Source organism: Cuculus canorus, chromosome 1 (assembly GCF_017976375.1).
Source record: "Cuculus canorus isolate bCucCan1 chromosome 1, bCucCan1.pri, whole genome shotgun sequence".
NCBI lineage: Eukaryota > Metazoa > Chordata > Aves > Cuculiformes > Cuculidae > Cuculus > Cuculus canorus.
The window spans coordinates 91,662,165-91,687,804 of record NC_071401.1 but is presented as its reverse complement, the minus strand read 5'-3'; the positions used below and the strand labels follow the sequence as shown (position 1 = coordinate 91,687,804).

General features: G+C 42.9%; 1 protein-coding gene across 1 annotated transcript in view; it reads left to right on the top strand.

Moving 5' to 3' along the window:
• The window catches only part of PDXK (pyridoxal kinase), a 46,837-nt gene extending 35,097 nt beyond the window's left edge, over window positions 1–11,740 (top strand). The window contains exons 6-11 of the mRNA XM_009560892.2: window positions 109–194; window positions 979–1,024; window positions 3,656–3,767; window positions 5,096–5,232; window positions 5,805–5,871; window positions 6,623–11,740. Coding sequence (XP_009559187.1) covers window positions 109–194; window positions 979–1,024; window positions 3,656–3,767; window positions 5,096–5,232; window positions 5,805–5,871; window positions 6,623–6,735 — 561 coding nt within the window. The 3' untranslated portion in view covers window positions 6,736–11,740. The remainder of the gene's footprint in view (window positions 1–108; window positions 195–978; window positions 1,025–3,655; window positions 3,768–5,095; window positions 5,233–5,804; window positions 5,872–6,622) is intronic.
• Window positions 11,741–25,640: the final 13,900 nt, after the last annotated feature.

Sequence of the window (25,640 nt, the reverse complement as noted above, 5' to 3'; positions counted from 1 at the left end):
TCAGATGACTTGGTGACAGCATGAGCATGAATGGTAGTTGATGGAAGGAGAGTTGCAGTCCCACATCTCTGATGCTGCTGACATTTGATACTGTTTCTTCTCCCCTAGTATGTGCCCAAGGATCTCCTCCCAGTCTACAGGGACAAAGTTGTACCTGTTGCTGACATCATTACTCCTAACCAGTTTGAAGCTGAGTAAGTACTTGATGCCTTTTGTAGCCAAAGGAACTTGGGGATAAAGGCAGGGAGACTTTTGTTTGTCTCAATGCAGTGCAGTGTGTTATGTATATGTTGGGTTTTGGTTTTTAGCTTTTACTTTCAAGTGATGCTTTTAAGCAAATGTCCAACTGTTGATATTGAAACTGAAAAAATCTGGGAGTTGCGTGAGGAAAAGATTACTCATTCTCCCCAGTCTATCATTTTCTTGATTACTTCTTGTTGTCTCCAGAGGGCTACATCCAGGGCAGGTTGGAAAACTTCCCCTCCCCGAAAAATTTGTATTATATGTCAGAATATAAAATCTGAAATAATTTCTTTCAGACCCCCTCTAAATTAGAATCAGAAGTACTGCTGTGGCAACATCTGATAGGAGTTAAGAGTTTAAATGTCTCCTGCCTGTCCTATCTACCTATCTGTGACTCTTTGGTCAGGAGATTTTCTGTTGTAATATGTCACAGGCTGTCCACATAAGAGGAGGGAGCAGCTACGTGGGAGATAGAGTGAAGACACTTCTGAGGGAATTTTATGATACAGGGGTCTCTGCAGGAGGCAAGTTAGGACAGGTGTGAGTCCATTTTAGAAGCACTGTGCATCTGTATGCATAAATCTTAAAGACAGTGGTCTGGCACAGCAGAACATGTAGCTCCAAACCATTTAGGCCTGTGTAGTGCAGTCCAAGCTTTGCCACTTAGAAAGAGCAAACAAAGCTGTCATCGCCTGAAGAACTTGCACTCTTTTAAGATTTCTGTTTCACTCTCAGGTTGCTTACGGGCAGGAAGATTTACACAGAAAAAGAAGCTCTAGAGGTAAGTAGGCAAGGTGTAGAATGTGTAAGATCTCTTTCTGTATTCCTCTCTGCAGTGCTGCAGTTCAGTATTTGTCTTTAACCTTGAAGTCACTTTGGTCTCTATTGTTTCTCTCCATTTGTCATAAAAGCTTGTGCACTCCAGGTGCAAAACACTTTCTGTTCTAGTGTCACACTTCTGAACAAACAAAAGAACTACAGATAAAGGCACTACAGTGGTAAGGAGTATATCTCTGTGAGCTTGTTTTCCTGAAGTATAAGAAGAGAAGTAGCTGCACACATGGCAAGTAACAACACGCTGAAAATCCCGGGTCACCTTGGGCGTTAGAAACCTGCATGAGTCGCTCCCTCTGCTGTCCACACGCGAGTCGTGCAACAGCAGTGCGAGCGTTAGGACAGTCTCTCATTCTCCCATACAGACTGTTTGCAAGGAAGAGAGCTTTCAAGGATTACAAGCAAACTCTTACAAGAATTAATTGAATACATTCTGAATCTCTTCCTGATGATGTTTGCTGGTGCTGTTTCTCTTCCCTAAATTGATCCAAAGGGGAAAAGACCTAGATTGCAAAAGGACAGCTTGCATAGATAAGAAACTAGACTGTTCTGGTTATGGCCTTTGGGTACTTCCTGGTGAAAGGCTGACAAATCCACAACATTGATAGCTGCTGTCATCACGATAAGAAGGTGATAGGTGATCCACAAGTACTCTGTGATGAGATGTAAGGGTTTACCCTTTTACACAAACTGAAGAAAATAAAAAGCTACAGGGCTTAGTGATGAAGGACAAAATAGGAATATGCTTTTATTGGTGTTCTGAGAATGGCTGAGCCCTTTGTTTTGTTGACTAGTCAAGTGTTTTCTTAATGGACTGGTGTTACTTCTTCCAGTTTAGTTTTGAGCTTCAAAGGAACAGAAAATCTTTACGCAAACAGCAGCTGCGGTGGCACCCTGGAGAGTAGCTGGGGTCGGTCAGCCCAAATATTTGTTGTTTTTTTTCTCCAGCAACGTCATGAAACATGGGTTGATCACTATCTCTTCACAGCAGGAAGCAACTCCAAAGAACTCAGCAGTTTTAATTCCCACCCTCACCCCTACCCCGTGTTTTTCACATTACCCCACTGTGCTGGGTAAGGCTGATGAACTGTGTTTCATGCCAGTAGCTGGTAACTACAGCTCAGTTCTTCTATTCTCATTCTCACCAGTGGAACCACGGTATTGAGAACAACACGTGTTAGCTGAGCAGCTGTTAGTTTTAGGTTTGCATATTTCCTATGCAAACGTGATTTGCCTGTGCTGAACAATTTTACGAGTTAGTTTTCTGGCTGTCTGATTCATGTGGTAGCTCTTAGGTCTTAAAAAAATCTCTTCTAAAGAGATGGATTTATACTTAGGAATGGAAACATTTTTAAAATAGTTTCTTGCAGGGTATTATATTTTCGTCTGTCTGTCTCCCCAGCTGCATGTTATATATAGGTCTGTCCTTCTGAGTAATAATCCATGCTGAAATTTGTCTCTTTTGGAGGTGGTGGGAATTCTGACATCGTTTTCCATGCTGACATGCTTTCATTCATTTCTTTAGCAAGACTATCAGCAACAGTATAGTATTCTAACATAAAACTAAATTTGACCTAATATTAAAATAGAAGGGGCTAGTCCTACAACTAGTAATACTGGTAATTAGGTTCTTGGTGAATTGTGACTGAAAAATTAAATTTAGTTTAATGTTACTTCACGGGTTGATTATGTCAGCATATGCTAGTGGATTTACTGCATCTGTAAAACCCAACTGAAAGGGATCTGAAAGTTGAAGAAGCCTAGAGGCTTAGACAAGAAAGAAGTAAAAAATAGCAGAAATAAATCCTTATCATTCAGCTGCTCGTGAGTCATAGCTAGCCTGAGAGGATTTTTAGTTAAACTCTTCTGGGAGAATCAATATTTTATGTGTTTTAGACTAAACTCATTATTGAAGTCATTCTTTATTTTGTGGAATCAAAATCACTTCTGTAGCAACCAATTGTGATACCAAAAGTAGAGCATTAGTGAGTTCTAGTGAGGAACACACAGACCAAAAATGCACCTGCAAAGATACATAATTTACAGATGTAATTTGGACATTGATAGAGAATGAGAAAAGAAGATTGAGACAGATACACTTGTGCCTCTGATAGAGCTCTTTAATTCTTCGTTTTTTGCTAACTCTTAAAGTAGTAGCTAAACAAGACTTCATGACCTGGAGTTACTGGCTTTCTGTCAAGTGTTTCAAGCTGCCAGCTCTCGTGCATGTGTCCGTATATTTGTTCTCTCATTCTTTTGATAATGTGTTCTGAAAACATGATGTGGACAAAAATTATAATCACAGCTGAAACAGAGTATTCTCTTCAGAGGAACATCCAAAGACAATACAGAGATGCCTGTATATTTTAACAACTGTGTACATTTAAATATGGATGTTTTGGTTCCCCCGTTTCAAATTATTTCCCCTAGTTCATGTGAATTCTTTGAGTAGACACTGTTTTCTGTTTATAAAAGATGCCAAAATGAGGTGTTTGTCAAAAATCCTCAGTACTATGAATGATGCAAGGTTCAATCAACACATGCATTCACTGATTTCTGCCTCTTTGCACATGGAAAGGTAATGGATATGCTCCATGCCATGGGACCAGAGACTGTGGTGATCACAAGCTCAGATCTACAGGCGCCTCTAGGAAATGACTACCTGATTGCTCTGGGAAGCCACAGAAAAAGTACGTTATGAACTGTGCTTTCTTTTAACCTGTTCTATGCTTTCAGTTACTTTTTAAAGAAGTAGTTTCATCATACCTATCTGTAGAACATGAAAGGAGCTTAGATCCTGGAGTGAACTCATACAGTAACATCAGAGAGCAGTAAAAATGGAGCTGCTTCAGAAAGACAAGAAAGACAGGGTGGGAGCTGAGCATGATCATGGCACGGGCAGAGCACTGTCCTCACCAGTGACCTCACAGGCCCACAGTATCAGAATAAGGTGACTGGAGTGGTGATTGTGGACGGGTCCCATTGACAGATCACCGTAGAGAAGTAAGAAAGCCAGTTCTGAGGTTACTCTGGAAAATTCAGTCAGTAAGTCAGGACAGCAAGGCTGTACACAGCTACACCGACAGCATACTTCAGACAAGGATGCTCGTGTCCATGCCAGAGCTTCTGTGCAGCTCCGGGGCAAGTGGGCAAAGGGTACATGGGTGAAGGGTGATTAGGGCTGTTAAAGCCCCTAGTAGTGGCCTTGACAAGTGGTAGTGGTATAAAACAGAAACGTTGAATATTTTGAATGCTTTTTTGAAACTTTACCCTGTCCTGTTAGCAGGTTGTTCCTCCCCTGATAGGTTGTAATATGTCGTCCTGCATCTTGATATCCCCTTTTTATACCATTGCCAGGATTCATTGTGCGTTTGGACTGTTGTGGGATGGTTTTACCTGAGAAGGGCGTGGTTATGTGGGAAGGTCTATGATAGCATTTACTTGTTTTTCTAAGTGATCTCTGTGTAGGCATCACATTCTGGACTGCTGAGAGACCAAAAAAGTCTTGGTATTTAAGACAGATTACAGTCAAGGGGTCTTGGCTCTTGGTACAGTTGCCATGACTGGAATAAGTCTGGTTATTCCAAGGGTGGCTACAATATGGCACAGGGATCAGACGTTCTTTGCTGATGTCAAAGCTGCTCTTTTGTCTCCATACAACCCGGCAATACTCTTGATTATGGTTTGGGATGTTGTGTCTAGGATTCTGCAGTCTCCATAAAGACGTGGTTTCCTGAGCAAGCTGCTGCTCATTTCTTGAAATGAGAATAGGTGGTTCTCAATACCTCATGAAAATGAAGGGGCTGGTTACCTACTCCTTCTTAAGTGAAATATGTACATTATGTAAATAGTAAATACTATCCCAACTTGGCAAAGGTTTGAAAGTTTGCACCTTTCAAAAGAGATGGTACAAAGGTTCCAAACAACAAAGGAATTAAAATCTGGTGATCGCTTTTAAATTATGGTAAATGCCATTGTATTAATTGCTGGGTCTGTTATTTAACTATCTGTGTTGTAGCTAAAGCAGATGGTACCAAGGTGACACAAAGAATTCGAGTGGAGTCTCCTAAAGTGGATGCTGTCTTCGTTGGAACGGGAGACTTGTTCGCTGCTATGCTTTTGGCATGGACACATAAGCATCCAAACAATTTAAAGGTGTGGGAGAAGTTCTTCATCTCTCTGCAAGTTTTGACTGTGTTTTTTTGTATTTTATTTTTTTAAATTACTTTAAATCCTTGACATTATTTAAAGACTCTTTTCTGGTTTGGCTTTTTTTCCTCACCTCAAATGAAAAAAGCAGGATTTCGCTTTTGCCAAAACGTTTTAGCTTGTACAACTTTGGACGATCACATTTCACTTACATGGATTTTGTAATTTTGCCAAATAAGATGTTCTTCTCTCTAGACAGAGGGAGGCTGCATGCATGTTTATAATTATATTTTTTAGCCTCACTTCATAATAAGCACTTAAAATCATCAGATCTATTTTTCTGTTTCTTTCCCTTAAGCACACAGAGTCCTCAATACAAGTTTATGGTTTCTAATACCTGTTTTGGGAGAATTAGGGAAATCTAAATTTTTTTTTCCCAAAACTCTGCATTAAATAGTTGTCATCCGATTTTGTCTTGTTGATCATGTTTGTCTCTTAACAGCAGTGTTTCTGAAATAATAATATTAAACTAGGCAGCTGAAGACTTACTAAAACCTGAATATATTATGTTAATGCAGGTGGCATGTGAAAAGACTGTGTCAGCCATGCAACATGTTCTGCAAAGGACCATTAAGAGTGCAAAAGGTAACTCATTCAAACCTTGTTCTCTTATTCCACCTGGATTTGCATCAGGAGAAACAGTCGAAGAGCTTTCTGGGTTTCCTGACTGAAGGCAGCCCTCTGTGCAGAAGCAGCCAGAGGATTTACAGAATGAGAGCTTGTCAGCCTGGTCAGTGCATGTTCCCTACTATGTCCTCCAAGGCTACTTTTGACCACAGCCAACTGAAGATGTCACTGTTCGGCATGTAGTCATGCTGACTGCACTTCATCGCTTTGCAAAACAGCAGCAGGAGAACTTGAGGAAATGCTGAGTTTGACGAGCAATAGAGCTTCTCTTTTAAGTGTTGCTCGCTCACTTTCCCTTGAGTGCCCGAGTTTAGTATTGAAAGGAGCTCTATTAACTAATAATAAACTGTCTGTTTGCTATGTCAGCCACGTGAGGAGCATTTTTTTTTTCAGCTTCTCTCCCCTTGCAGTTCCCATGTCTTCAGTTCCTAAGGAGATCCAGATAGGATTTGTAGGTTCTGGGAGCATGTCTGTGTCACTTTCTAATAATAGCAGTGCTGTGTGTCTTTGCTGGAGAGAGGTGCGTAACAGGGGTGATAAGAAATCACAGTGCTGGCCTGGATCTTCCACTTTGGAAGCTTTTAGCAGGGAGTAGTAAGGGAAACTGGGGAGGGGAGGAGGGTAACAAAACCGGTGGGGTAACAGAACAATTTAAATTCTTTCTTTTTATGCTGCTGTTTTTAATGACATTGTGATGTCATCTTTTTAGCGCAAGCTGGAGAAGGAAACAAACCAAACTCAGCCCAGCTGGAACTGAGAATGGTCCAAAGCAAAAAGGACATAGAAAACCCGGAGATCATAGTGAAAGCAACCGTGTTATAAAGGCTATACATCTCCAATAACGCACAATGTATTGATGTCCTCATTTCTTTCCTGTAAATTGTAATATTTGCCTTAGATCTGTGACAGAAACCTGACTTTCATGAAATAGTGCCCAGCATAGGCAGATATCCACTCTCAAACATATGTGCTGGCCTTGCTCGGTTTTAAAAACAAAACAGTTAGTGTGCATTGAAGCATATTACCAGGTATCAAAATGGCTGTCAAATTCACTTAGTCTGTGTAATTGCCCATGGCAAGAGAGTACAATGTTTCTGCCTTGCCAAAGACTTTAGATGTGAATTTGCTAATGGAATGCTTGACTGACTGGAAAATATATTTCAAGATGGCATCTAGTGCCAATGGAGCTGGCTCCATGCTCCCTTTTCCTGGAGGTATCTGGTTACCTACTCTGGTATTCAGTATCTCAGCTGCTATGAAACTAAGCAGGGTTAAAACTACACACAAAGTTCTGGTTGTGTGTGGGAGTACTTTGAAGATGTTTGGCATTTAAGTTCTCTGAAGTGACCTTGAGGTGTCATTCGTGTTACTGATAACTGCTCCTGTTTCTCGTCTATGAACAGCTGCACGGTTTCAGTTTTTGCAGGTACTGGCTGCTTATTTCTCATGTCTGTGGTTGCCCACGTGATTTTCTTCCAAAAGCTGCTCCAGAAACATTGTCTTTGATAGATTGATATCTTTATTCGTAGCACTGATTAGAAGTTTGTAGATCTACCTCGGAGGCAAGGTTTGGTTCTTTTAAAGACAAACATTCTGTAAGGACAAAAGAGAAAGCAGCTCTTACCCTGGAAGGTGACTACCTTAGTTTGTTCATGGGTGGATGTATTCACAGACTACATGTCCAGTTAACAGTAGTGATCACTGTTGCCAGGCTTATTAATGAAGCAATATGGTAAAAGTAATAGTTTAGTAAGGTTAAGTTGCACATGTTTACCAAATGCAGTGAAAGATACAAAATTAATTTGTTCATAATTTAAGTCTCTGAAGCCTATGCTGATTAGAGATGACAAAAATGCATTATTGTTAATGCATCTTTATTGCGAAATTCTGTTTCATACGGCTTCAAAATGGGATTCTTAGTAATTTCGGCATCCTGTGCATCACAGCCACATATTATACCAGTAGGGCAGATATGCTGACAGGTACTGACAACTCATACTTCTGAATGATTTCTGCATGAGACTGAGGTGCTTTCCTCTCCCAAGATGAGATCTAGTGTGTTGTTAAATCCAGATTCAGTTGATGAGGTTTATTTGTCTCAGATGGCATAGGGAGATTAAAATTGCATTTCTGCTTGCAGTGACACGAAGCAAATGTGCACTAGAGGAAAAGGCTCAGTCTTTCTTGATTACTTGAGTATGCTGAGGAAAAACTCAGATGTCTCCCAGATACCTTTCCTGCATCTTCCTCATCACACCTGCCTAGCTGGTAGTGTCACTTACATAGATTGGAAATCCCCAAAAGAGCTGGTTTGGAGATTGCTTTGGCCACTGTAATCTTCATTTATCCCACTATTTTTGTGGATTTTCTGCCATTGTAAAAGTTACTTGGTTTTAACTAGTAGAAGAGCAATTTGTCCTTAAAGTGAATTTTTATCTGAAAAGATAGTTTTTTAATAGAGTAAGATTTCATAATTAATACATTTCTGAAATCCCTCATTTTCACTGTCTCTGAGGCAGATGAAATTTAAGAGATGAACCTCTTCTGCAGTAAATTTAAGAGGCGAACTTCAGGCTTTCACTCTCTACAACTAATAATAATTTTATTTCCTCTCATGCATTTGTCATTAAAAAATGAAAGAAAAAATCATGAAACTTGAGAATTTTGAGAAAGAAAAAACACAGAAATTACCTACAAAATGTGACTCTACTGCCACAGCTTGTACTAACTACTGCCATGAAATAACTTTGTAGCAATAATGATTTTGGTGATGTGAGCAGTTGCTAAAATTAGCAATCAGTAACTGAGATGAGATCATGGCTGATATCCAACATGTAAAAAGACATGATTTATCTTAACAGGGTGTTAAGGTACCTGATGAGAAGCAGTGAGAAAGGAGGAGCCAGGCTTTTCTCAGTAGTGCCCAGTGAAGGAATAACAGGCAATGGGCACAAACTGAAATACCGGAAATTCCATTTCAACATTAAAAAAATACAATTCACTTTGAGGGTGATCAAACATTGGCACAGGTTGGTCAAAGTGGTTGTGGAGTCTCCATCCTTGGTAATATTCAAAACCTGACTGAACACGACCCCGAACAACTTACTGTACTTGACCCTGCTTATGCAGGGTGTTGGACTTAGATGATCTCCAGAGGTCCCTTCCAACCTCAACCGTTCTGTGACTCTGTGAAATACAACACATTGCCTTTCTTTGCAGCACTGTTATTTTTAAATGGATGCAAATATTTTTTTTTCTTCATGAACTTCTGGATAGGCTAGGAAATAGCCCAGTATTAATAATTCGCCTCCTTTTTTAGATAAGCTGCTTTTTGCTAGGGCAGTTGTGCCAGGAATGAAATTGGCTTTTTTGAGATAGTTGCTTTCAGCAAAGATATTTAAATACTGTAGCTGGTGATGCGTTCCAGCAGTTGAACACAAAAGGATTTTACCCATTTCTAGAATTGATTAAAGAAATGTTGCATGCCATATTCCAAATGTAACTATGAGTTATTTTATCTCTTAAAATTAGACTATTTCACATGGGATTCTGATCCCTACCATCCTTTAGGGAAGAAGGGATCAAGGTACTGAACTTCCCTGCCTGTACATATCATGGTCAGCTTTGCAGCATTATGCTTGACACCCTCACCCAGCTCTATCCAGTTTTGCAGCTCCTATGGGTCACATACAAAAATCTTCATATGACTGAGCTTTGAGACCTCTGCTGTGTCCATAAGATTGCCAAGATTAGATTGATCCCAGAAACAGTTCACATGCAGTAAATGGCATTTATTTTTTATGGTCCCGTGGTTCTAGTACAGATCTTAGCTTGGTCCGGAAGCAGCTCCTGGTGGATTGCCCAGCAGCCCCTGCACCAGCATTGCCTTCATTGGCAGTCAGGTAACACAGCCTGGCTTGGGAACTGCCTGGGGCCAAAGTGAGAGCCATGTGGTGGCCATCCCTGCACTAGTCCTGTGCAAAATTGAGATTCTTCAGTTCTTCATATCAGGGGATCGACAGGAAAGGGAAGCTCAAAATTGACCTTTTAATTTATATATTTTTTAAAGCAGCAATAAGTATGCATTGTCAGAATTTGCTGTCAAAAGAAACTACCTGTTGTTAAGTGTGTACTACAGAAAAGTCCTTTTAGTAAGTGTGAGACAGCACAATTGGTTTTTTGCCACTAAAGAAAATAGGCTTTCACAACGGAATTGAGAGAAAGGCAAGGGCTGGTTTTCTCTGAAATAAAGCAGTTTGGAATTCAGAAAACTTAAAGCTATCTTGCAAACAAGATTTTATCTGTAAACCTTAATGAATGTGATCTTGCCATAAAAAAGAAAGCGTTATGTTTGTTGGAGCAGCTTATACTTGTCCAGTGTGATCTTTTCCCACTCCTTCAAAGAATGGATTGGTTCAGAAATTCACACCTTCCTTAGATCTGTGACATATCTATGTTTTAAAAAAAAAAGGGATAATGATACTAATGTGCTCAATTTGCAGAAGTTCATATTTTGCTGGATTCTGTAGCAATAGGCTGCTTGCTTCTTGTGCTGAAGTCTCTGGGAGCTGCTCATGTGTTACCTGTTTTAAACTCTTGCTCACCTCATCTAAATGAGGTCAGGTTTATGTCTTCAGTGAAGCATTGGGCTTAACATCTCTTGCCAGAAACAAACATCAGAAATTATCTGTAAATACATACTGTAGCTAACATTCTGTAGTCACAAGAGGTTAACAGGTATTTTTAAATATCAAGGTATACATAATATTTAGTGGATTTTTATTTGTTTGGAGTCGCAAAGTGCTTTTTCGTAATTTTTTGAGAACGAAATTCAAAGACAGTCCTGTCTAATCTTTTATTCCCTCCTCTCCTCCTGCATATAATATCTGTATCTGTTTCTGAGTCCCTGCTGTCTTTCTGGTACAGCTGCCCATTATTTAAGGGCTGTAGGAGAATTTATCGGGGTTGTCTGATCCACTTGCAGATCTGTAAGTAAAGAAAAATGGTTAGTCTGAACTAGTTTAGGTACCAGTTGATTATAGAATGAGCACTTTAGCCTGGAGAACGGAATCAATAGCTAATGGTTATTCTTCCATGACCGTCCTAGCAGCAGGAAAGGTGTCTGTAACCCACCAGTCCAGTATGTGCCAGTTAGGGGCTGCTGACTTCGCTGCCATGCGTACTCCCATGTGTACATGTGAAGTTAGCAGCAAAGGACATTTCAAATACTGAAGTACATGTACGCATGGGAGCAGCGATTGCTTTGTGTTTGTGTCCAGTCAACTTCCCCACCATTCTTTCTTTTCTTACTGGAAGTATTTTGTGTTGGATCCCTTTTTTCTGGGATGAACTTTGCAGTGTATGTGGTCAGCCATTTTGATTACTGCGAGTTGCACTCATTTGCAGAGCCATTATGCAGGAGAACCCAAAAGTTGTTTACAAACGATCTACTCTATTCTGGGCCTGGATTAATCTCTACTTGCTGAAAATTCCCATGTTACTCTTTGGGACGTGCATAAAGACATTGTGCTAAAATCAGTGCTATTCACGCTGGATATATACATTTAAGAAATCTGCAGTATGAATCGTTAATGTTTGTTTGCTGATTTGTATCATAAGCAGAAGAAATCTGTAATCAATGCGTTGTACAAAAGAATCAGGGGACCAAGGTTTCCAGCTACTCATACTGCCTTTTTGAGTATCTTAACTGTGTCTTGATTGGATGGTGTTAATTTGTTGTCTGAGACTGTTATGGTGATTGTATTGATTAATTTTATTTTAAAATACGTGGCAAGGAAGATTGTAATAAAAGCATCTACATTTAATATACTGTGCACACACAAATTGTTAGATCCTATTTTTGAATATGTTAATCATTTCAGAATTAAAAGAACAGTTTGATAGTCTTGCTGAATAAAGTGGATGTAATTAAAGGTTTCCTTTGTTATAACCTAGTGTAGAGAAAGGGTATTTTAATGGAGAAGCACACATTTGTGCGCTGTAATCATCTCATTGTAAGCCAGTAGGTATGTGGAAGTGAGTAATGTTTTTTAAGAAGTTTCCTGGCAAGACAGCTGCTGGAATCCTGCGCCACTGGTCTCGTGTGCCTCTTACTTGCATGTGTAGAACCTCTCTGTGTTGTGCTTTTTATTCCTGCATACAAGGTGAGAAGAGGGGCTTGGAAAAAAGAACCACAAGGTCTGTTTCTTGAGCAGCGTTTAGCTGAGCTCCCCTTCACAGGGTAATTTTTATCTTGCTGTGTAGATTAGAGTATACAAGACTATACGCAGTAGGAAACAATTGTTCCTGTGAGAACAGTGCTTCTTTCAGCACTTACAGTATCTCTGCTATGGCAGTGTTTTGCAAGAGGGAAGAGAGCAGGTATCCAGTTTAATGAGGGCACTGGTTATTGAAGAAGGTGCTATGTCATTATGCTTATGTCCCCTGGAGAAGTTAGGCTTTTACTCGTACTAAAGAAAACCGCCTCTCCTGAGTGAAGGTCTTTGCCTGTTTAAAGAGTTATTTTAGAAGCTGAGACCTAAACATTAGAAATTTTCGTCACTCTGAAGCCAAAATATTTCCTGATAAATGGGAACACAATCCCCTCTCTTACATCCCATTGCAGCCTTGCTGGCCCACTAACCAGACGTTCAACTTCTGTTAGAATCACAGGATAAGACTATTCAGAGAGCTGTTCTTCCTGAAAGGCATTTGCTTCTGGTAAGTGGGAGCCTACTGCCAAACAGTTTTGTAGCTTTCTAAAATGTGTCCATTAAAGACACATATCAACCATGGAAACTAAGCTTTGAGGTGTTCAATCACAGCCCTGAAAATACCTCTTCTCTTTTAGATCAGTGAGTTAAACAGCGAGTTTATACATGTGTGCAGGAGCAGGTTTAAGGTAGATCCACAAGGTTCAATCAGTAACTGGAGGAGCATGCCCTAAGGTGCCCAGCAAAGGGTGTTGAATGCAGAATGCAAGGGAGCTCTTATTGTCAGCACACTTCTTCAGGGCAGCCCAAGATATTTCTCACATTTTACAGAAGGGAAGAATGTGGTTTGGCTTTCAACAGCGTAGGAAAGCTCCTGTGTTTCACCAGGAAACCAGTGCCAGATGACAGTGCCAGCAGCCACCAGTTTGGTGCTTTTACTGCTCCAGTAGCAGTGGACTCTGAGGCAAATGGGATGCTCCCAAGTATGCTCCTAAATAAGCATGCATTCCTGACTTAGTGCCTCCACAGTGCAAATGAGAGTAATAAATCCACAATTTTCAGAGCAGTGAACAAGGCAGCACGTTATTCAGATAGAGAAAACCAGCAATATGAGAAGGCTGTGCCATATGTTACTACCGAAATCACATGTACTCCTTACCTATTGCCTTTGTGGTTGTATTTACTATTTAGAGAACTCTGTGTATAGAAGAGTGTAGTATGTGTACTCCGTGTGTATGTGTGTGTATGTTGAAGCTTTCTTTGCAACGTGGTGGGGATGGGGAACAGAACTTAGGGGCTGGCTGTGTAGGCCTTCAGGATGTGAGCAGAAGGTCTTAAAGAATTATATTTTTATAGATTGCTCTGAAGCTTTGGGTCCTAGCCACACATAGCCTTTTCTTCAAAGAAAGTAAAATGACATGGAAAGAGAAGTCAGGTGGCTGTAATACAGTAGGGACAGTACAACCCCACCAGCCCTGGACAAACTGAATAACTTAATAAAAGATGCCTTTTTAAGTAATATTTTTTTAGTGCTGAATTGTTAAACAAAGAAATACTTATGAGCAAACTTTCTATGTACCTAAAATTTGTGTGGTGCTTTGTACTGACTAGGTGGACCTGTTACATGTTTACACATCTTAATGATTGTCTTCGAGGCGTAGGTAGTAATTCAATGACTTTTATGCCAGAAAAAAAAAAAAAAAAAAAGCAATGAAGTTCTGTGTAATAGCAAATAATTTAAATTCTAATGAAACTGTAGGCTTTTGTAGTATTTGTGTACTTTCCTGGTTGGCGGTTACGAGCTGTATTCTTTCTGCAGTAAGGCTTGTTCGCTTGATTGTAGAGAGAGGCAATAGGATGGTAGGATGCCATAGTTTAAAAAGAAAACCCTAAATATTGCTACCTTATCCATTATAAAATCGGCTAAGTTGTGGCATAAGCCTGAAATTTAGATTTTGCATTGGCATAAAAAACTACATCTAGGGCAGGTTAAAAATAGGTGAGGGGTTTGTTTATTTATTTAAATAAGACTGGGGAATCTTACAAGTGCTTAATAGCAACATGTGAATGGACAAGGCAGGAGACTGGAACAAAGCTAGCCTGGTCACATTTCATGAACCTGGTTGAGCTAACTTCAGAGCTTGTACTGGATGTGTGCAGCAGGGAGACAGGTAGGATAATGGGATAAAGTGAAGATTTGGTTTGTCAGTTGTAATAGTGTGAAGGTTTTAGTAGAGTGATCTTTCAGAAGAATTAAGTTACCAATAAAATCCCATTCAGTCAAAAGGTGTTAGCATGTTTGAAAATCAGAGCATGATTTTTTTCATCTTGCTGTACATACTTGAGTCTCGGTTCCTAAGAACCAAGAGAGACCAGGACTAAAGCACAACCGTCCATTTATTTATTTACTTATTTATTACTTATTTTGGTTATCATTTAAGGGCAAGGGTCTGCAACATCAATCCATTTGTAGAGTATGACCCTCCACTGAATGTTGTGCTCCTACTGCAATGGTTGGAGAGATGGAGAAACAGCATCATTTATTGTGTGTCTTTTGATAAATACAGCAGCATCCTCACCACACTTCTGAATAAATCACTACTGCAAAATGTAGAGGAGAATTTATCAGAAGTTTTTCTCTGGTGAGTTCCCAAGTTATGAATACATTAAGAGAGGAGCACTTCTGCTTTGCCAAGTTAGCAAGAAAAATATCAGATTAATAATACATTGTTGAGGAGAGAAGTGAACAGCTATGTTTTGTGTGCTTTACTGTGCCTGGCTTTTTCTCCCTTGGGAATCTGTGGGTGCAGTATCCCTGTGCTGGTGACAGTGACAGTTTTGCCTGCACCCTCCCTTGGGGGAAATGTGGCAGAACTATTCTGGGCAAGTGGAAGATGAGATATTTGTGAAGTTGTTGGGCTGTTCATTTCGAAGTGCTGTACCAAAGCTCTAGTTTAGCACAACTCTGCACTTTAAAAGCACGTCATGAACAGCACACCACTATCCTGGTTGAAGTGTAAGGTGTCAGGGTGTTCATTCTCCTCCCTGTTTTAGGAACCTAATTTAGCTCTGTGATTCCCCTAGACTTCATCTGTAGGCCATGGAGAACAAGAGAGTCTAAAGTGATTTATTGAGATGATTTAGGCTAGGCTTTTGTTCTTTGGAAAAGAAAGGCAGAGAGCTATCAGCTGCTATGATAGATCTAACTTGTCCAGCTCAGCTACACCATAAAACTGCACCCTAACCTTCCTCTCCCATCACTTCTTGTACTTGCCTGTCCCCATAATGAGTGAAGTGAAGGAGCTAAAACCACCAGAGAATTCATCCAGACAAACCCCTTGACATTTTCATTTCCTTGAGTTCCATAAACCTTCTTATCCTGGGAACAGATAAGCACTTCTGCTGCTAGGGAGAGGCTGGGAAGGTGCAGCTGGACAAAATGGGGGAGAATGGGTTTGCCTCTTTCCCTAGCAGTGAGATGTTGGGTCAGCAGAACATAATTGCAGAGCTACACTGTTAGTGGTAAAGAAAAGAAGTCTCTGTCAGCTAAGTACTTGGAAGAAGTGCTGCAGATTTAATAATCTGAGTTTGGTGTTCTCCATCCAGCCCATCCCCTGTAGCTCAAAAACATTATGCTACTAAAATTTTGTGTGACTGTTCTTAATGATCTGTGTGATGCTTGTGCCTAGCTGAGTAGAAACTAGAATCATAGAATAAAGGAACTAGAAAACATAGTGGGAAGATCCCAGTGGAGAAGGTTTCAAGTCAACTTTCAAGCATTTGCAGTGTCACAGTTGTCCTGGTCTGGGTCTTCCTTCATGTCCTCATTAAGTAAGGAAGGAGTCAGATAAACAACTAAATTATGGAAGTTGCCTGGGAATTTAAGTGGCATTAATATTTATTTTTGCCTAAAGATGTTTAAATCTTACCTCACCAAAGGTCTTTAGTTCATAAGGGATTTTCAGAAGATGCCTTGCCAGGCAGTGCGATGTGGCCTGTCCCAGGTGGCTTTGAGCATAGGTTCTTGGGATACGCCTGTAAAAAATGACATCGGGATACCACCTGCAGGCAGGTACTGCTGTCCTGTCGCCTGCATTTAGTACAGCACATGTATTCACGTGCCTGAGATGTGCTTGTGAATACGTGCCTTGCTAGGGAAGAAAACTGTAGGGTGTGCTGCTGGAGAGGCGATGACGGAAGGAAATGCTGGAGAATTTAGCACCATCCAGTGATCTTGTCATCTGCTTTAGAATTTGTTAGTGCTGTGTAGCCCTCCCAGGACTGTATTCTTACCAGAAGATAGAAGAGTGGCAGCCTGTATGTCATTTTAATGTGCTTTGAGCTGGCTGGATGGGAAATAGGCATCAAAACTGTTAAAAATGGAGGGGAGAGAGATCTATGAATTCCCCTACAATCTAAATGAGTAGAGAAAATTTGACATTTGTCTCTAACTTAGAAATAATTCAATGTTGACCAAATGTCATGTCTTCAACAAAGAGTAGCATCTGGAAGAGGCCAATATTTAGGGGTTTTGCCCAAAGCACATTTAGCCCTGCTCTACTGTTTAGTGAAAACGCCCAGCGCAGATGCCACCAGAGCCTCATCTCGTGGAGTAACGCTGTAATAAAGAATGTGGTTTTCTCGTGAAAGTCTTAACCTCTTCTTATGAAAATAACACACAACTCAGTATTTTCATGGTGTGTAAGTGAAATGTAATTGTTTTTTTTCAATAAAACACATTTCCTTTCCTAAATGTTTTCTTTTTTCCTTTTCTTGGTGATGTTTCTCTTTCTCCAGTTAACTGGGAGAGCGCAGCTTTATCAGAATTGTGCATTTTACCTGCTGGTATTTGCACCACTCTAATAAATGGCTCTTGTGCATTACCTGGAGCTGAGGTGCACTGTCCTTCTGCATGTTACCTCTCCTCTCCTTGCCTTCAACCTGTGGGAGCTGCAGCATTGGGGCAGTGACCTCTGTGGCAGGCCAGAGCTTTTTCTCCCCTGTGAATCCTTCAGAAGGAAATCTCACACCCCAGTGCAGTGCCTTGCTATTAACTACCCGTTACCCCCCAGTTTCCTGCAGCTCCGGAGTGATTTCAAATAATGATTGTGAAGGGTGCCAAGGCCCCAGAATGGAAGTGTTTAATGCTGCTTGTGCTGCGGCATCTTGAAACATTTACTGTGAGGAATGAGCCAGTTGTAAATTATGTGATGAGAATGGGCAGTAAATATTGGGCCAGTGTCAGAAGAGGGGGTTGGTGCGCCGGCTCTGGCTGGGTTAGGTCTTCTGAATGGCAAACCAGGAGGACAGGTACGATGACAGCTATATGCCTTCCTGATCCTGTCTTGTCAGCTTTGATTTATTGGATTTTATATACGTGGCTAATCCAGGCGCTTTGTGGATGTTAGTCCCAGGTGGAGATGCACTCTTGAATGATCAAGGTGTTTCCCTGTTAATCATCTGCTACATCCATCATCAAGGGAGAGAACAAAACATTAGAAAATCACTTTCTGTGCATTCATCGGAGATGCTGTTGTCAATCTAACTCGGCCAGAGCACTTCAGGCTTCCTGACCCTGGGGCCCTCCTGAAATGCTCCCTCCCCAAAGCAGCTGCTACGCTTGCGGGTGCTGTTGTCACTGCTGCCTGACTGCATGGAGACAGTGTCCTTATCAGCACACACTCCTGCCTGTGCCAGGTGTTCAGCGGCAGTGTGACACTATGGGCTGTGGAAGACGTGTGTGTTGAGCCAGCCTGGCTGGCTTCTCCAGGTGATGGCTAGAGCGAGTGCGGAGGGGAAGGGAGCATGGCCCAGTTTTTCCTGGCAGCTGTTGGATTTGGAGAGCAGAGGCGGGAAACCAGGGGAAGGGACAGAACAGGTAATTTGAACAGATGTTTTAGGAGGATGTGATGAAGCTGCTGACCTCTTCATAGCCCTGTTGTCCTCACAGACAGGGCACCAACTGAGGTTCTCTCCTGTTGTGAGCAGCAGCCCTTTCATATTCATAGAATCATAGAATCATTTGGTATGGAAGGGACCTGAAAGATCATCCAGTTCCAACTGCTCTGCTATGGGCAGGGACACCTCCCACTGGATCAGGCTGCCCAAAGCCCCATCCAACGTGGCCTTGAACACCTCCAGGGATGAGGCATCCACAGCTTCCCTGGGCAACCTGTGCCAGTGCCTCACCACCCTTATTGTGAAGAAATTCTTCTTTATATCAGGCCTAAATATGCCCTTCTCCAGTTTATACCTGTTTGCCCTCATGCTATTACCACAAGCCTTTATGAATAGTCCCTCCACAGCTTTCTTGTAGCCCCTTTCAGTTACTGGAATGCGCCTATGAGATCTCGTCGGAGCCTTCTTTTCTCCAGGATGAACAACCCCAATTCTCTCAGCCTGTCCTCATATGGAAAGTGCTACGGTCCTCTGATCATCCTTGTAGACCTCCCATGGACCCGTTCCAACAGGTCCATTTCCTTCTTGAGGATTCCAGAACTGGATACAGTACTCCAGATGAGGTCTCAGAGGAACGGAGGGGCAGAATCATCTCCCTTGACCTGCTGGCCATGCTTCTTTTGATGCAGCCCAGGATGTGTTTGGCCTTCTGGGCTGCGAGCACACATTCATCTTGAACCTCTTTGCAATTTGCTTAGGAGAAGAAACAGAACATGTGCAAAGTAAGGAGAGACTTTGGAATAGCGGTACCTCCTCCTGCAGAAACCTAGCAGAGCCTCCAGCAGGTCCCTGTGCAGCAGTGAGGGCTGCCATGTACCCTATGGCCGTCTGCCTTTGATGCCGGCAATACGATCTGGGAGGTTTGTGGGCACGTGCCTGCCTCCATGGGATTTCTGTGTCCGATAGAAGACACGTGGCAATCATCTGTCTTGGAAAAAGGAGTGTCTGCTAAAAAAAAAGGAGCATCTCATCCTCTGGAGCACACAGGAGGTCACCAGGGCGGTCAAGTCTGCCCCGAGCCAGCTGGCAGCCTGGAGAGCTGAAAGTCAGTGACAAACGCCATTCTTGCTGCTTCCTTTGCAGGTTTGAATGCTGCTGTCATGGTATAGAGACTGAGCCATAGGCTCGCTCATAGCTTGAGTGGTCTGGAGGCAGAGGAGGCAGTGAAGCTGCAGGGAACGGGAGCTGTTACCAGACCAGGCAGCAAGGGGGAACAAAAGCAGGCAAAGACATAAGAGGTAGGTGGGAGCCCAGGGAGTATTTTCAGATGTGACAGCATCTAAACAGGGAGTTTAACAGCTACAGAAAGGCCACGTCCTACCTTTGAGCTTTGCTGGTCCCATTTGTGCCCCAGGAGCGCTACTGCGGATGAAAGGTGCTGGAGTTCCCACGTTCCTGTCCCAGCCATGGAATATAGCTGCCCAAAGCCAAGCCTTCTCCATGGAGCAGGCTGGTTAGCCCTTACATAGAAACATGATGGGGTTTTTTTTCCTCTGGTAAGTATGGTTAGTTTCAAACAGAGGAGTGTTGCAGGCCACATAACACAGAGGAATTTTAAGGAAATAACAAAAGCTGCCACCATCTCCACAAAACTTCGCCTCTTTTATTCCAAAGACTTTCTTGAATAATAAGTAAAGATGAGCAAAAAAAACCCAAATTAACAGAAGGGTAATACACAGCACTGGCAGCCTTTTGAATTTATCTGAATTATGAGTCAGGTCCAATGAATGGCTTTGGGAGGGCTGGAAATTCATGGCATTATTCATGCGGCTCGTTAGCTGCGCCTGCTAAGACAAAGGCAATTACATCTCCTGCTTTCAGCTGTACCTCAACTGCAGGGAAGCTGAGGAGGGATTTTACTGGTACCCAGCCTCCAGCATTTCACAGCTGAGCGCCAGGTGCTGAGGGTGATGATACAGCACTAACGCACTGGGGTATCTTCAGCCTTGGCTGAACTTGGGTTTGTTTTAAACTGTGCTGTTGATCCAGCAAGTCTGCCTGAGCACAAAAGAAAACACTACTAATGGTGGTAAAGGTTGTTTTGCGTTTAATATTTAACAAAGTTTGGCTAAATTGCTACTACAAAAGAATAAGTGCCCTTGTCAGAAAAAGCAAACATGCCAAGATAATCTAAGGCCTATTTTTAGAGGTCACCTATGTTATTCTCTGGAACTGATTAGTTCTTGAGACTTTGGCTTTTTTTACCCCACTGGCACAATTCAGCACCTGAACTCAGGTTCAGCACTCTTGCAGCACCTGAACAAGTGTCTGGTACAGCAGCACCGGCTGTACATTCCTTGGAGGGTCTGGGGTGCTGTGGGCAGGGAGAGGTGTGTGGTAATTTTTCCACGTGCTTTGCTAGTTAAATGCATGTGGTTCTGCAGCTGAGGATGCAGCCACACGGAAGCAAAGGTGGGACCAGTGGAGGGCTGCTGTGGCCCCATGGACCCTGCCCCTCAACCCCCAGAGCTCTGCCTTCAGCTGGCCAGGAAGCCCATGGTGAGCTGAATCAAGGAGCTGATCCTGCCAGAAAACACCCCTCCTGAAAAAGGGGATTGCTTTTCAGCTGGATCAGTTCCCCAAGCTGCCACACTGCCAGAAGCAGCACAGGCAAAAAAAGGCAGGGGCAAGGTGGTTGAAGGAGAGCAAGGAGGGGCCAACTGCAGCATCCCAGTACTGGTGGGACACGTCACACCAGGTGTCCCAGGCTTCAGCCACGGTGGTGCAGCTGAGCTGTGCAATGTGCTCCCTGACCTCACACCAGAGACGCTTCTTAGCTTTCACTGTCCAAGGACTCTTCCAAACTCTTTGCTCCCTGCATCACCAGGGCTGAAATCAACCCACACGAGTGAGCAGGGCACACGTGAAAATGGGCAACTAGATATAATGTGCTTTGAAGCTGGAAAGTTTATCAGAAATCACCCTCCCACCAGGAGAAGAGAGAGAAGTTTGTTTATTGTAACCGAATTGTTAAGCACAGCTACAGAGGTCGTCAAACAAATCCATCACAGAAATTTAAGAAATTCCTTGGGGCATTATCCTCAAAACATATCTGAGAGGCTTGTTGTCCTCCTCTGGAGCAAGCTGAGGAGCTGTCACACACTTTCCTGGGAGGTGCCCAGGAGGACACCCAGCAGAGAGCCTGTCCTTCAATCTCCGGCTGCTTGTGAGGTATGAGCCAAAGCTTCCTCCAAGTCCTTCCCCTCACTCCCCCAAGTAGGCAGCATTTCTCCGTCTGTGCTCAAGCAGGCTCACATGCTCACCTAAAACTCAGATGGACTATTCTCAACCCCTGGCTGAACCCTTAACTACTCCTTAGCTCACTGGGAGGACTTGGACCAGGGGATGTCAACTCTTGGCATAAAGGCTCTCTCTGCAGTAATCCTAGCATTTCATGTAACGACAGATACGGAGATCCTTGCTTCGGACAGGCAGATAAATGGGGTTAAGAAATGGATTGCTCCTGCCTTTCCCTTGGGACCAGGGACATGGTGATTTTGGAGTGACCCTGGAGAAGGGAGATGACTTGTCCTCAGGCCCTGGAGAATGTTGTCAGAGTGCCTGAGTGAATCTGTCTTCCCCCTGCAGGGACTGTTTTATTGCCTGTTAAATGCAGAATAGAGTAAGGCATGAAATAATAATGATGCAATAGCTAAGAAATAGTGCAGCTGCTGATTTATTAGCTAAGTGGGAAATGTTTGACTCAACCTTTGCCATGGCAAAGCGCTCTAATGATTGCCAAATCTGGGCTAACCAGCCCCTGCAAGGCACCTGGCAGGCAAACAGCTTCCCTGGTTTGGTCCCTATGCCCCAGGGAAAGACTGAGGAGCTTCTCTCACTGCTGCCCCCCTTTCTCAGAGACCCCTGGGAGTCTCAGACTCCTGGCCCAAACACTGAACCACTAAGAGCTGCCCCTCCTTGAAGTGAGGGGTGCTCCTCATTGCCTGGACAGGCAGGAGTGGGATAAGCCAAAGAAGTGCCTATGTGAAAACCTAAAGTTGTTGGAGGTGAGTGGGAATAACCTTTTGAAACAGGGGCATGAGGCACCGGATATATAAAATAAAATCTCTGCAGCATTAACCAGACAAAAACGCAGCGGAGTTTAAAAAAAAAGGCACTTTTAAAAGATAAAAAAAGTCTGAGCTTTGTTTCCAAAAAAACCCAAAAGTGTTCAAAAAAAACCCTACATTTTTTGGGGTGTAATTAATGGGTTTGGAAAATGTAGCAGAGAAGTTAGTTTGGACTTTGCTGTTCTGTCATGGTAGCGCTGCACTTGCACCCAGGCTGGAAATACCTTGGTCATACCACAGAGTGAAGACAACACAGCTGAGTTCAGCACTGGTGGCAGCATGGCTACCAGTCCCCTCTGAGCAACCCTGCTGGGTGACTTTTCCTAAGTGAGGTGGGGACAGTGAGGTTTTGACCTCCATGGGAAAAATGGCATATCCAGGTCACTCCCACCTACCCCAGGTCATCCCCACCTACCCCACATCTTTTCCCTCCAAACACCTCACAAAAACACGGTACTTGGACTGAAGCTGGTGTGATTTCTCCTGAGAAGTTGAATGACTCTTCTCCACCATAACACTGAGCATGTATGTAAGCGTGTCTGCAGAGTCTGCGTCTTAGCTGAGACAAGGTTTTTAAAACTGTCTCATAAAGGAAACCTGATTTTTAACACTTGTATTTATGTATTTGTTTACAAGTGACAGATACTTGTTTGGTGTTTACCAGTCATGCCTAATGCAGCGACACACTCCTGCTCTGCATGAGCAGCCCCTGCCTCTCTTTGCTATTGCAGCCTGAAGCAGTCAGTCAAGTTTTGGATGAAGCTCCCTCTTCTGCCACCCCCTACTTCTTTTCCTCCTTGTTCCAGTTTAGCTCACTCCCACTCCCTACTTCTTTTTCTCTTTGTTGTTCCAGCTTAGCCCCCCTTCTTTAGCCAGGAATCCCAACTGCTTGGCTTCTTTACCCTCTAAGTCCAAGCCATTGGCACTGTTATCCCAGCACTGGAGCAGCCAGGTGAGAAGTGGCTCACCTTCATGGCTGTGAGTTTTTCATATATCTCATATCTCACCCAAGGATGGTGATCGGGCAGTTATCTCTGGTTCTGAATCTTCCCCCTTTGTGTTGATGGTTCACCTTCATGAACGGCTCTTCTTGTTTTGTACCTCTTCTTCTCCCCAGGGGCAACCGATACCTGCTTGGATTGCACGTCAGGTTTAGCTGTTGCTGAGGTCTGAGTAGTTGCAGAACCTGTAGCAGAAATCCGTGTAGCCGCAATGCCTATTGTGGGTGTGGGAGTAGCTCTGGTGCCCATTGCAGGAGAAATAATTGCTGCAATTGCAGAAGAAGTAGTAGCCACAGGGGTTGGGGTGACTGCAGCGCTTGTAGGGGCTGTAGGAGCTGTGATGGAGGTGGAGGTGGAGGTGGCTGCAGTGCTTGTCGTGGGCACTGAGGTGGCTGCAGTGCCTGTTGCACGGCTTGCGGTGGTTGCACAGCACCGCCATCTGCACCAGTGTTTTACTCTAAGCAGGACCAAGACCTAGAACACATCCAGAAAACTTAATAATAGGATTATATTGGTTGGAACATTTCAAGAGTATTCAAAATTTTCAAAAGCCGTTGGAATTAGCCTAGAGGAGAACAGGAAGCCATAAAAAGGTGTTTTGTCCTTTTTCTCCATTTCCCGGAATTAAACAGAAGGTGTAATTACAAACCACGTCCACTAGACGGCTGATTCCATCCCAGATGAAAGTTGGACAATTGTTTTCTCTCTCCCTTATTTTTCCACCTTTTCTTTTTTTCCCTTGTGTTGCATGCTTCTGTTGATTCTTCTCCCTGAAGAGAAGACTTTCCCTGAAGACTCTTCTGAATCTTGACCCAGGATTCAGACCATAGCCTCCTCTCCCTTGCTCACCAGCCCGCAGGTGCCCACAGGCTGGTGAGTGGAGGGTGTCCACAAGGATGGAGGATAGCAAATGCTTTTACTAGCAGTGCACAGCTGCGAGCTACCACGGTATCCCACATACAATGAGAGGCTCTTCAGCATCCTCCTGTTCATTCTCAAACGAAAAGAGACGTGTCCTGGTCTGGTGGTTTTGTGAAGGTAACATTTGTGTGATTTTAAGCAATCAATGCTGTCTTTGTCTCCTTGCTTCTGTGTCTGTAGACAGGCAATAATAGTCCTCTGTCTTAAAGAAGAGCTACAGGATAAAATCGCTTCTAAGCAAGACATTTGAACATCACAGAGAGCCACATTTTAACCAGAGCAAGGGAACACAGGGGAATTTTACTCATCTGCCTGGACCGCGTTGACAGTTGTGCAAGGACAGAATCCTGTGATTTGTCCAGCCTGCCAGGCCCCGTATAGCAGCAGCACTGACCAATCTGCCTGGACCATACCAGCAGTATCACAAGGACAAACTAATTTACTGACCCTCCTAGGTCCGTGTAGGCAGCATCACCAGCAAACTCCTCAAATCCCTTACAACCAATTAGTAAAGCATCCAGAGACTTGTATATGTGCACACAAAGCAATTCTATTACAGCAACTCATGGCAGGATAAGGGTTCAGTGGTGGCTGGTGATCGTAGAATCATAGAATGATAAAATCATAGTCTCATAGAGTGCTTTGGGTTGAAAAGAACCTGAAAGATCATCCAGTTCCAACCCCCTTGCCATGGGCAGGGACACTTCCCACCAGACCAGGCTGCCCAAAGCCCCATCCAACCTGGCCTTGAAAGCCTCCAGGGATGGGGCATCCACAGCTTCCCTGGGCAACCTGTGCCAGTGATAAGATACTGTTTGCAAAAATAAGTCTTAGCAATCAAACAGTAAACACAGGGAAAAGCAATGGGCAGGTAAAGAATATACAGTTAAAAACCAAATAAAGACACACAGTGTGATGTTAGAATACAATGCACATAACACAAAGGTCTTACCCTATAGTCTCCCAGATAGGGGAGAAGGTAAGGTCCAGACCATCAACTGATCCTAGAAATTTTGATTAAGTCTTCCCTCTAAATTCCCTTTTGTGTTACGTTTTTATAATAATTTGCACCTTTGGGTGGAGTTTGGGTGGAACTTCAGTGACTTTATCCATACATGCTTTTACTTCTGACTGTTGTAAAAGACTTACTTTGAATTTAAAGGTATAGGACTAATAGCTGTGCATGCCCAGTGGGAGTGGTTAAGGGAGTGGTTTGCCTCAGCGGCAGGTAGCCTTTGGTGTGGAGGTGTGTTTTCATACTATAATGACATTATAATGAGCAAAGTTCAGGTAAAGTGTGCATTTACATCTTAGAATCATAGAATCATTAGGTTGGAAAAGTCCTTTGAGATCATCAACTCTAACCTAGCTGCTCAGGCAGCTATAGCAATCCATCTGTTGACAAACAAATGTGGTTTGGTCACAAAGACAGGCCATGCTAACTGAAAGTAGTGTCCTATTCTTCATACCAATGAGGCAGAACATACGATTTGGCCAGAACAGGCATTTTCCATAGCAACCCCATACCTTTCTTATGAGTAGCACTGCACCTGTGTCTCTCACTG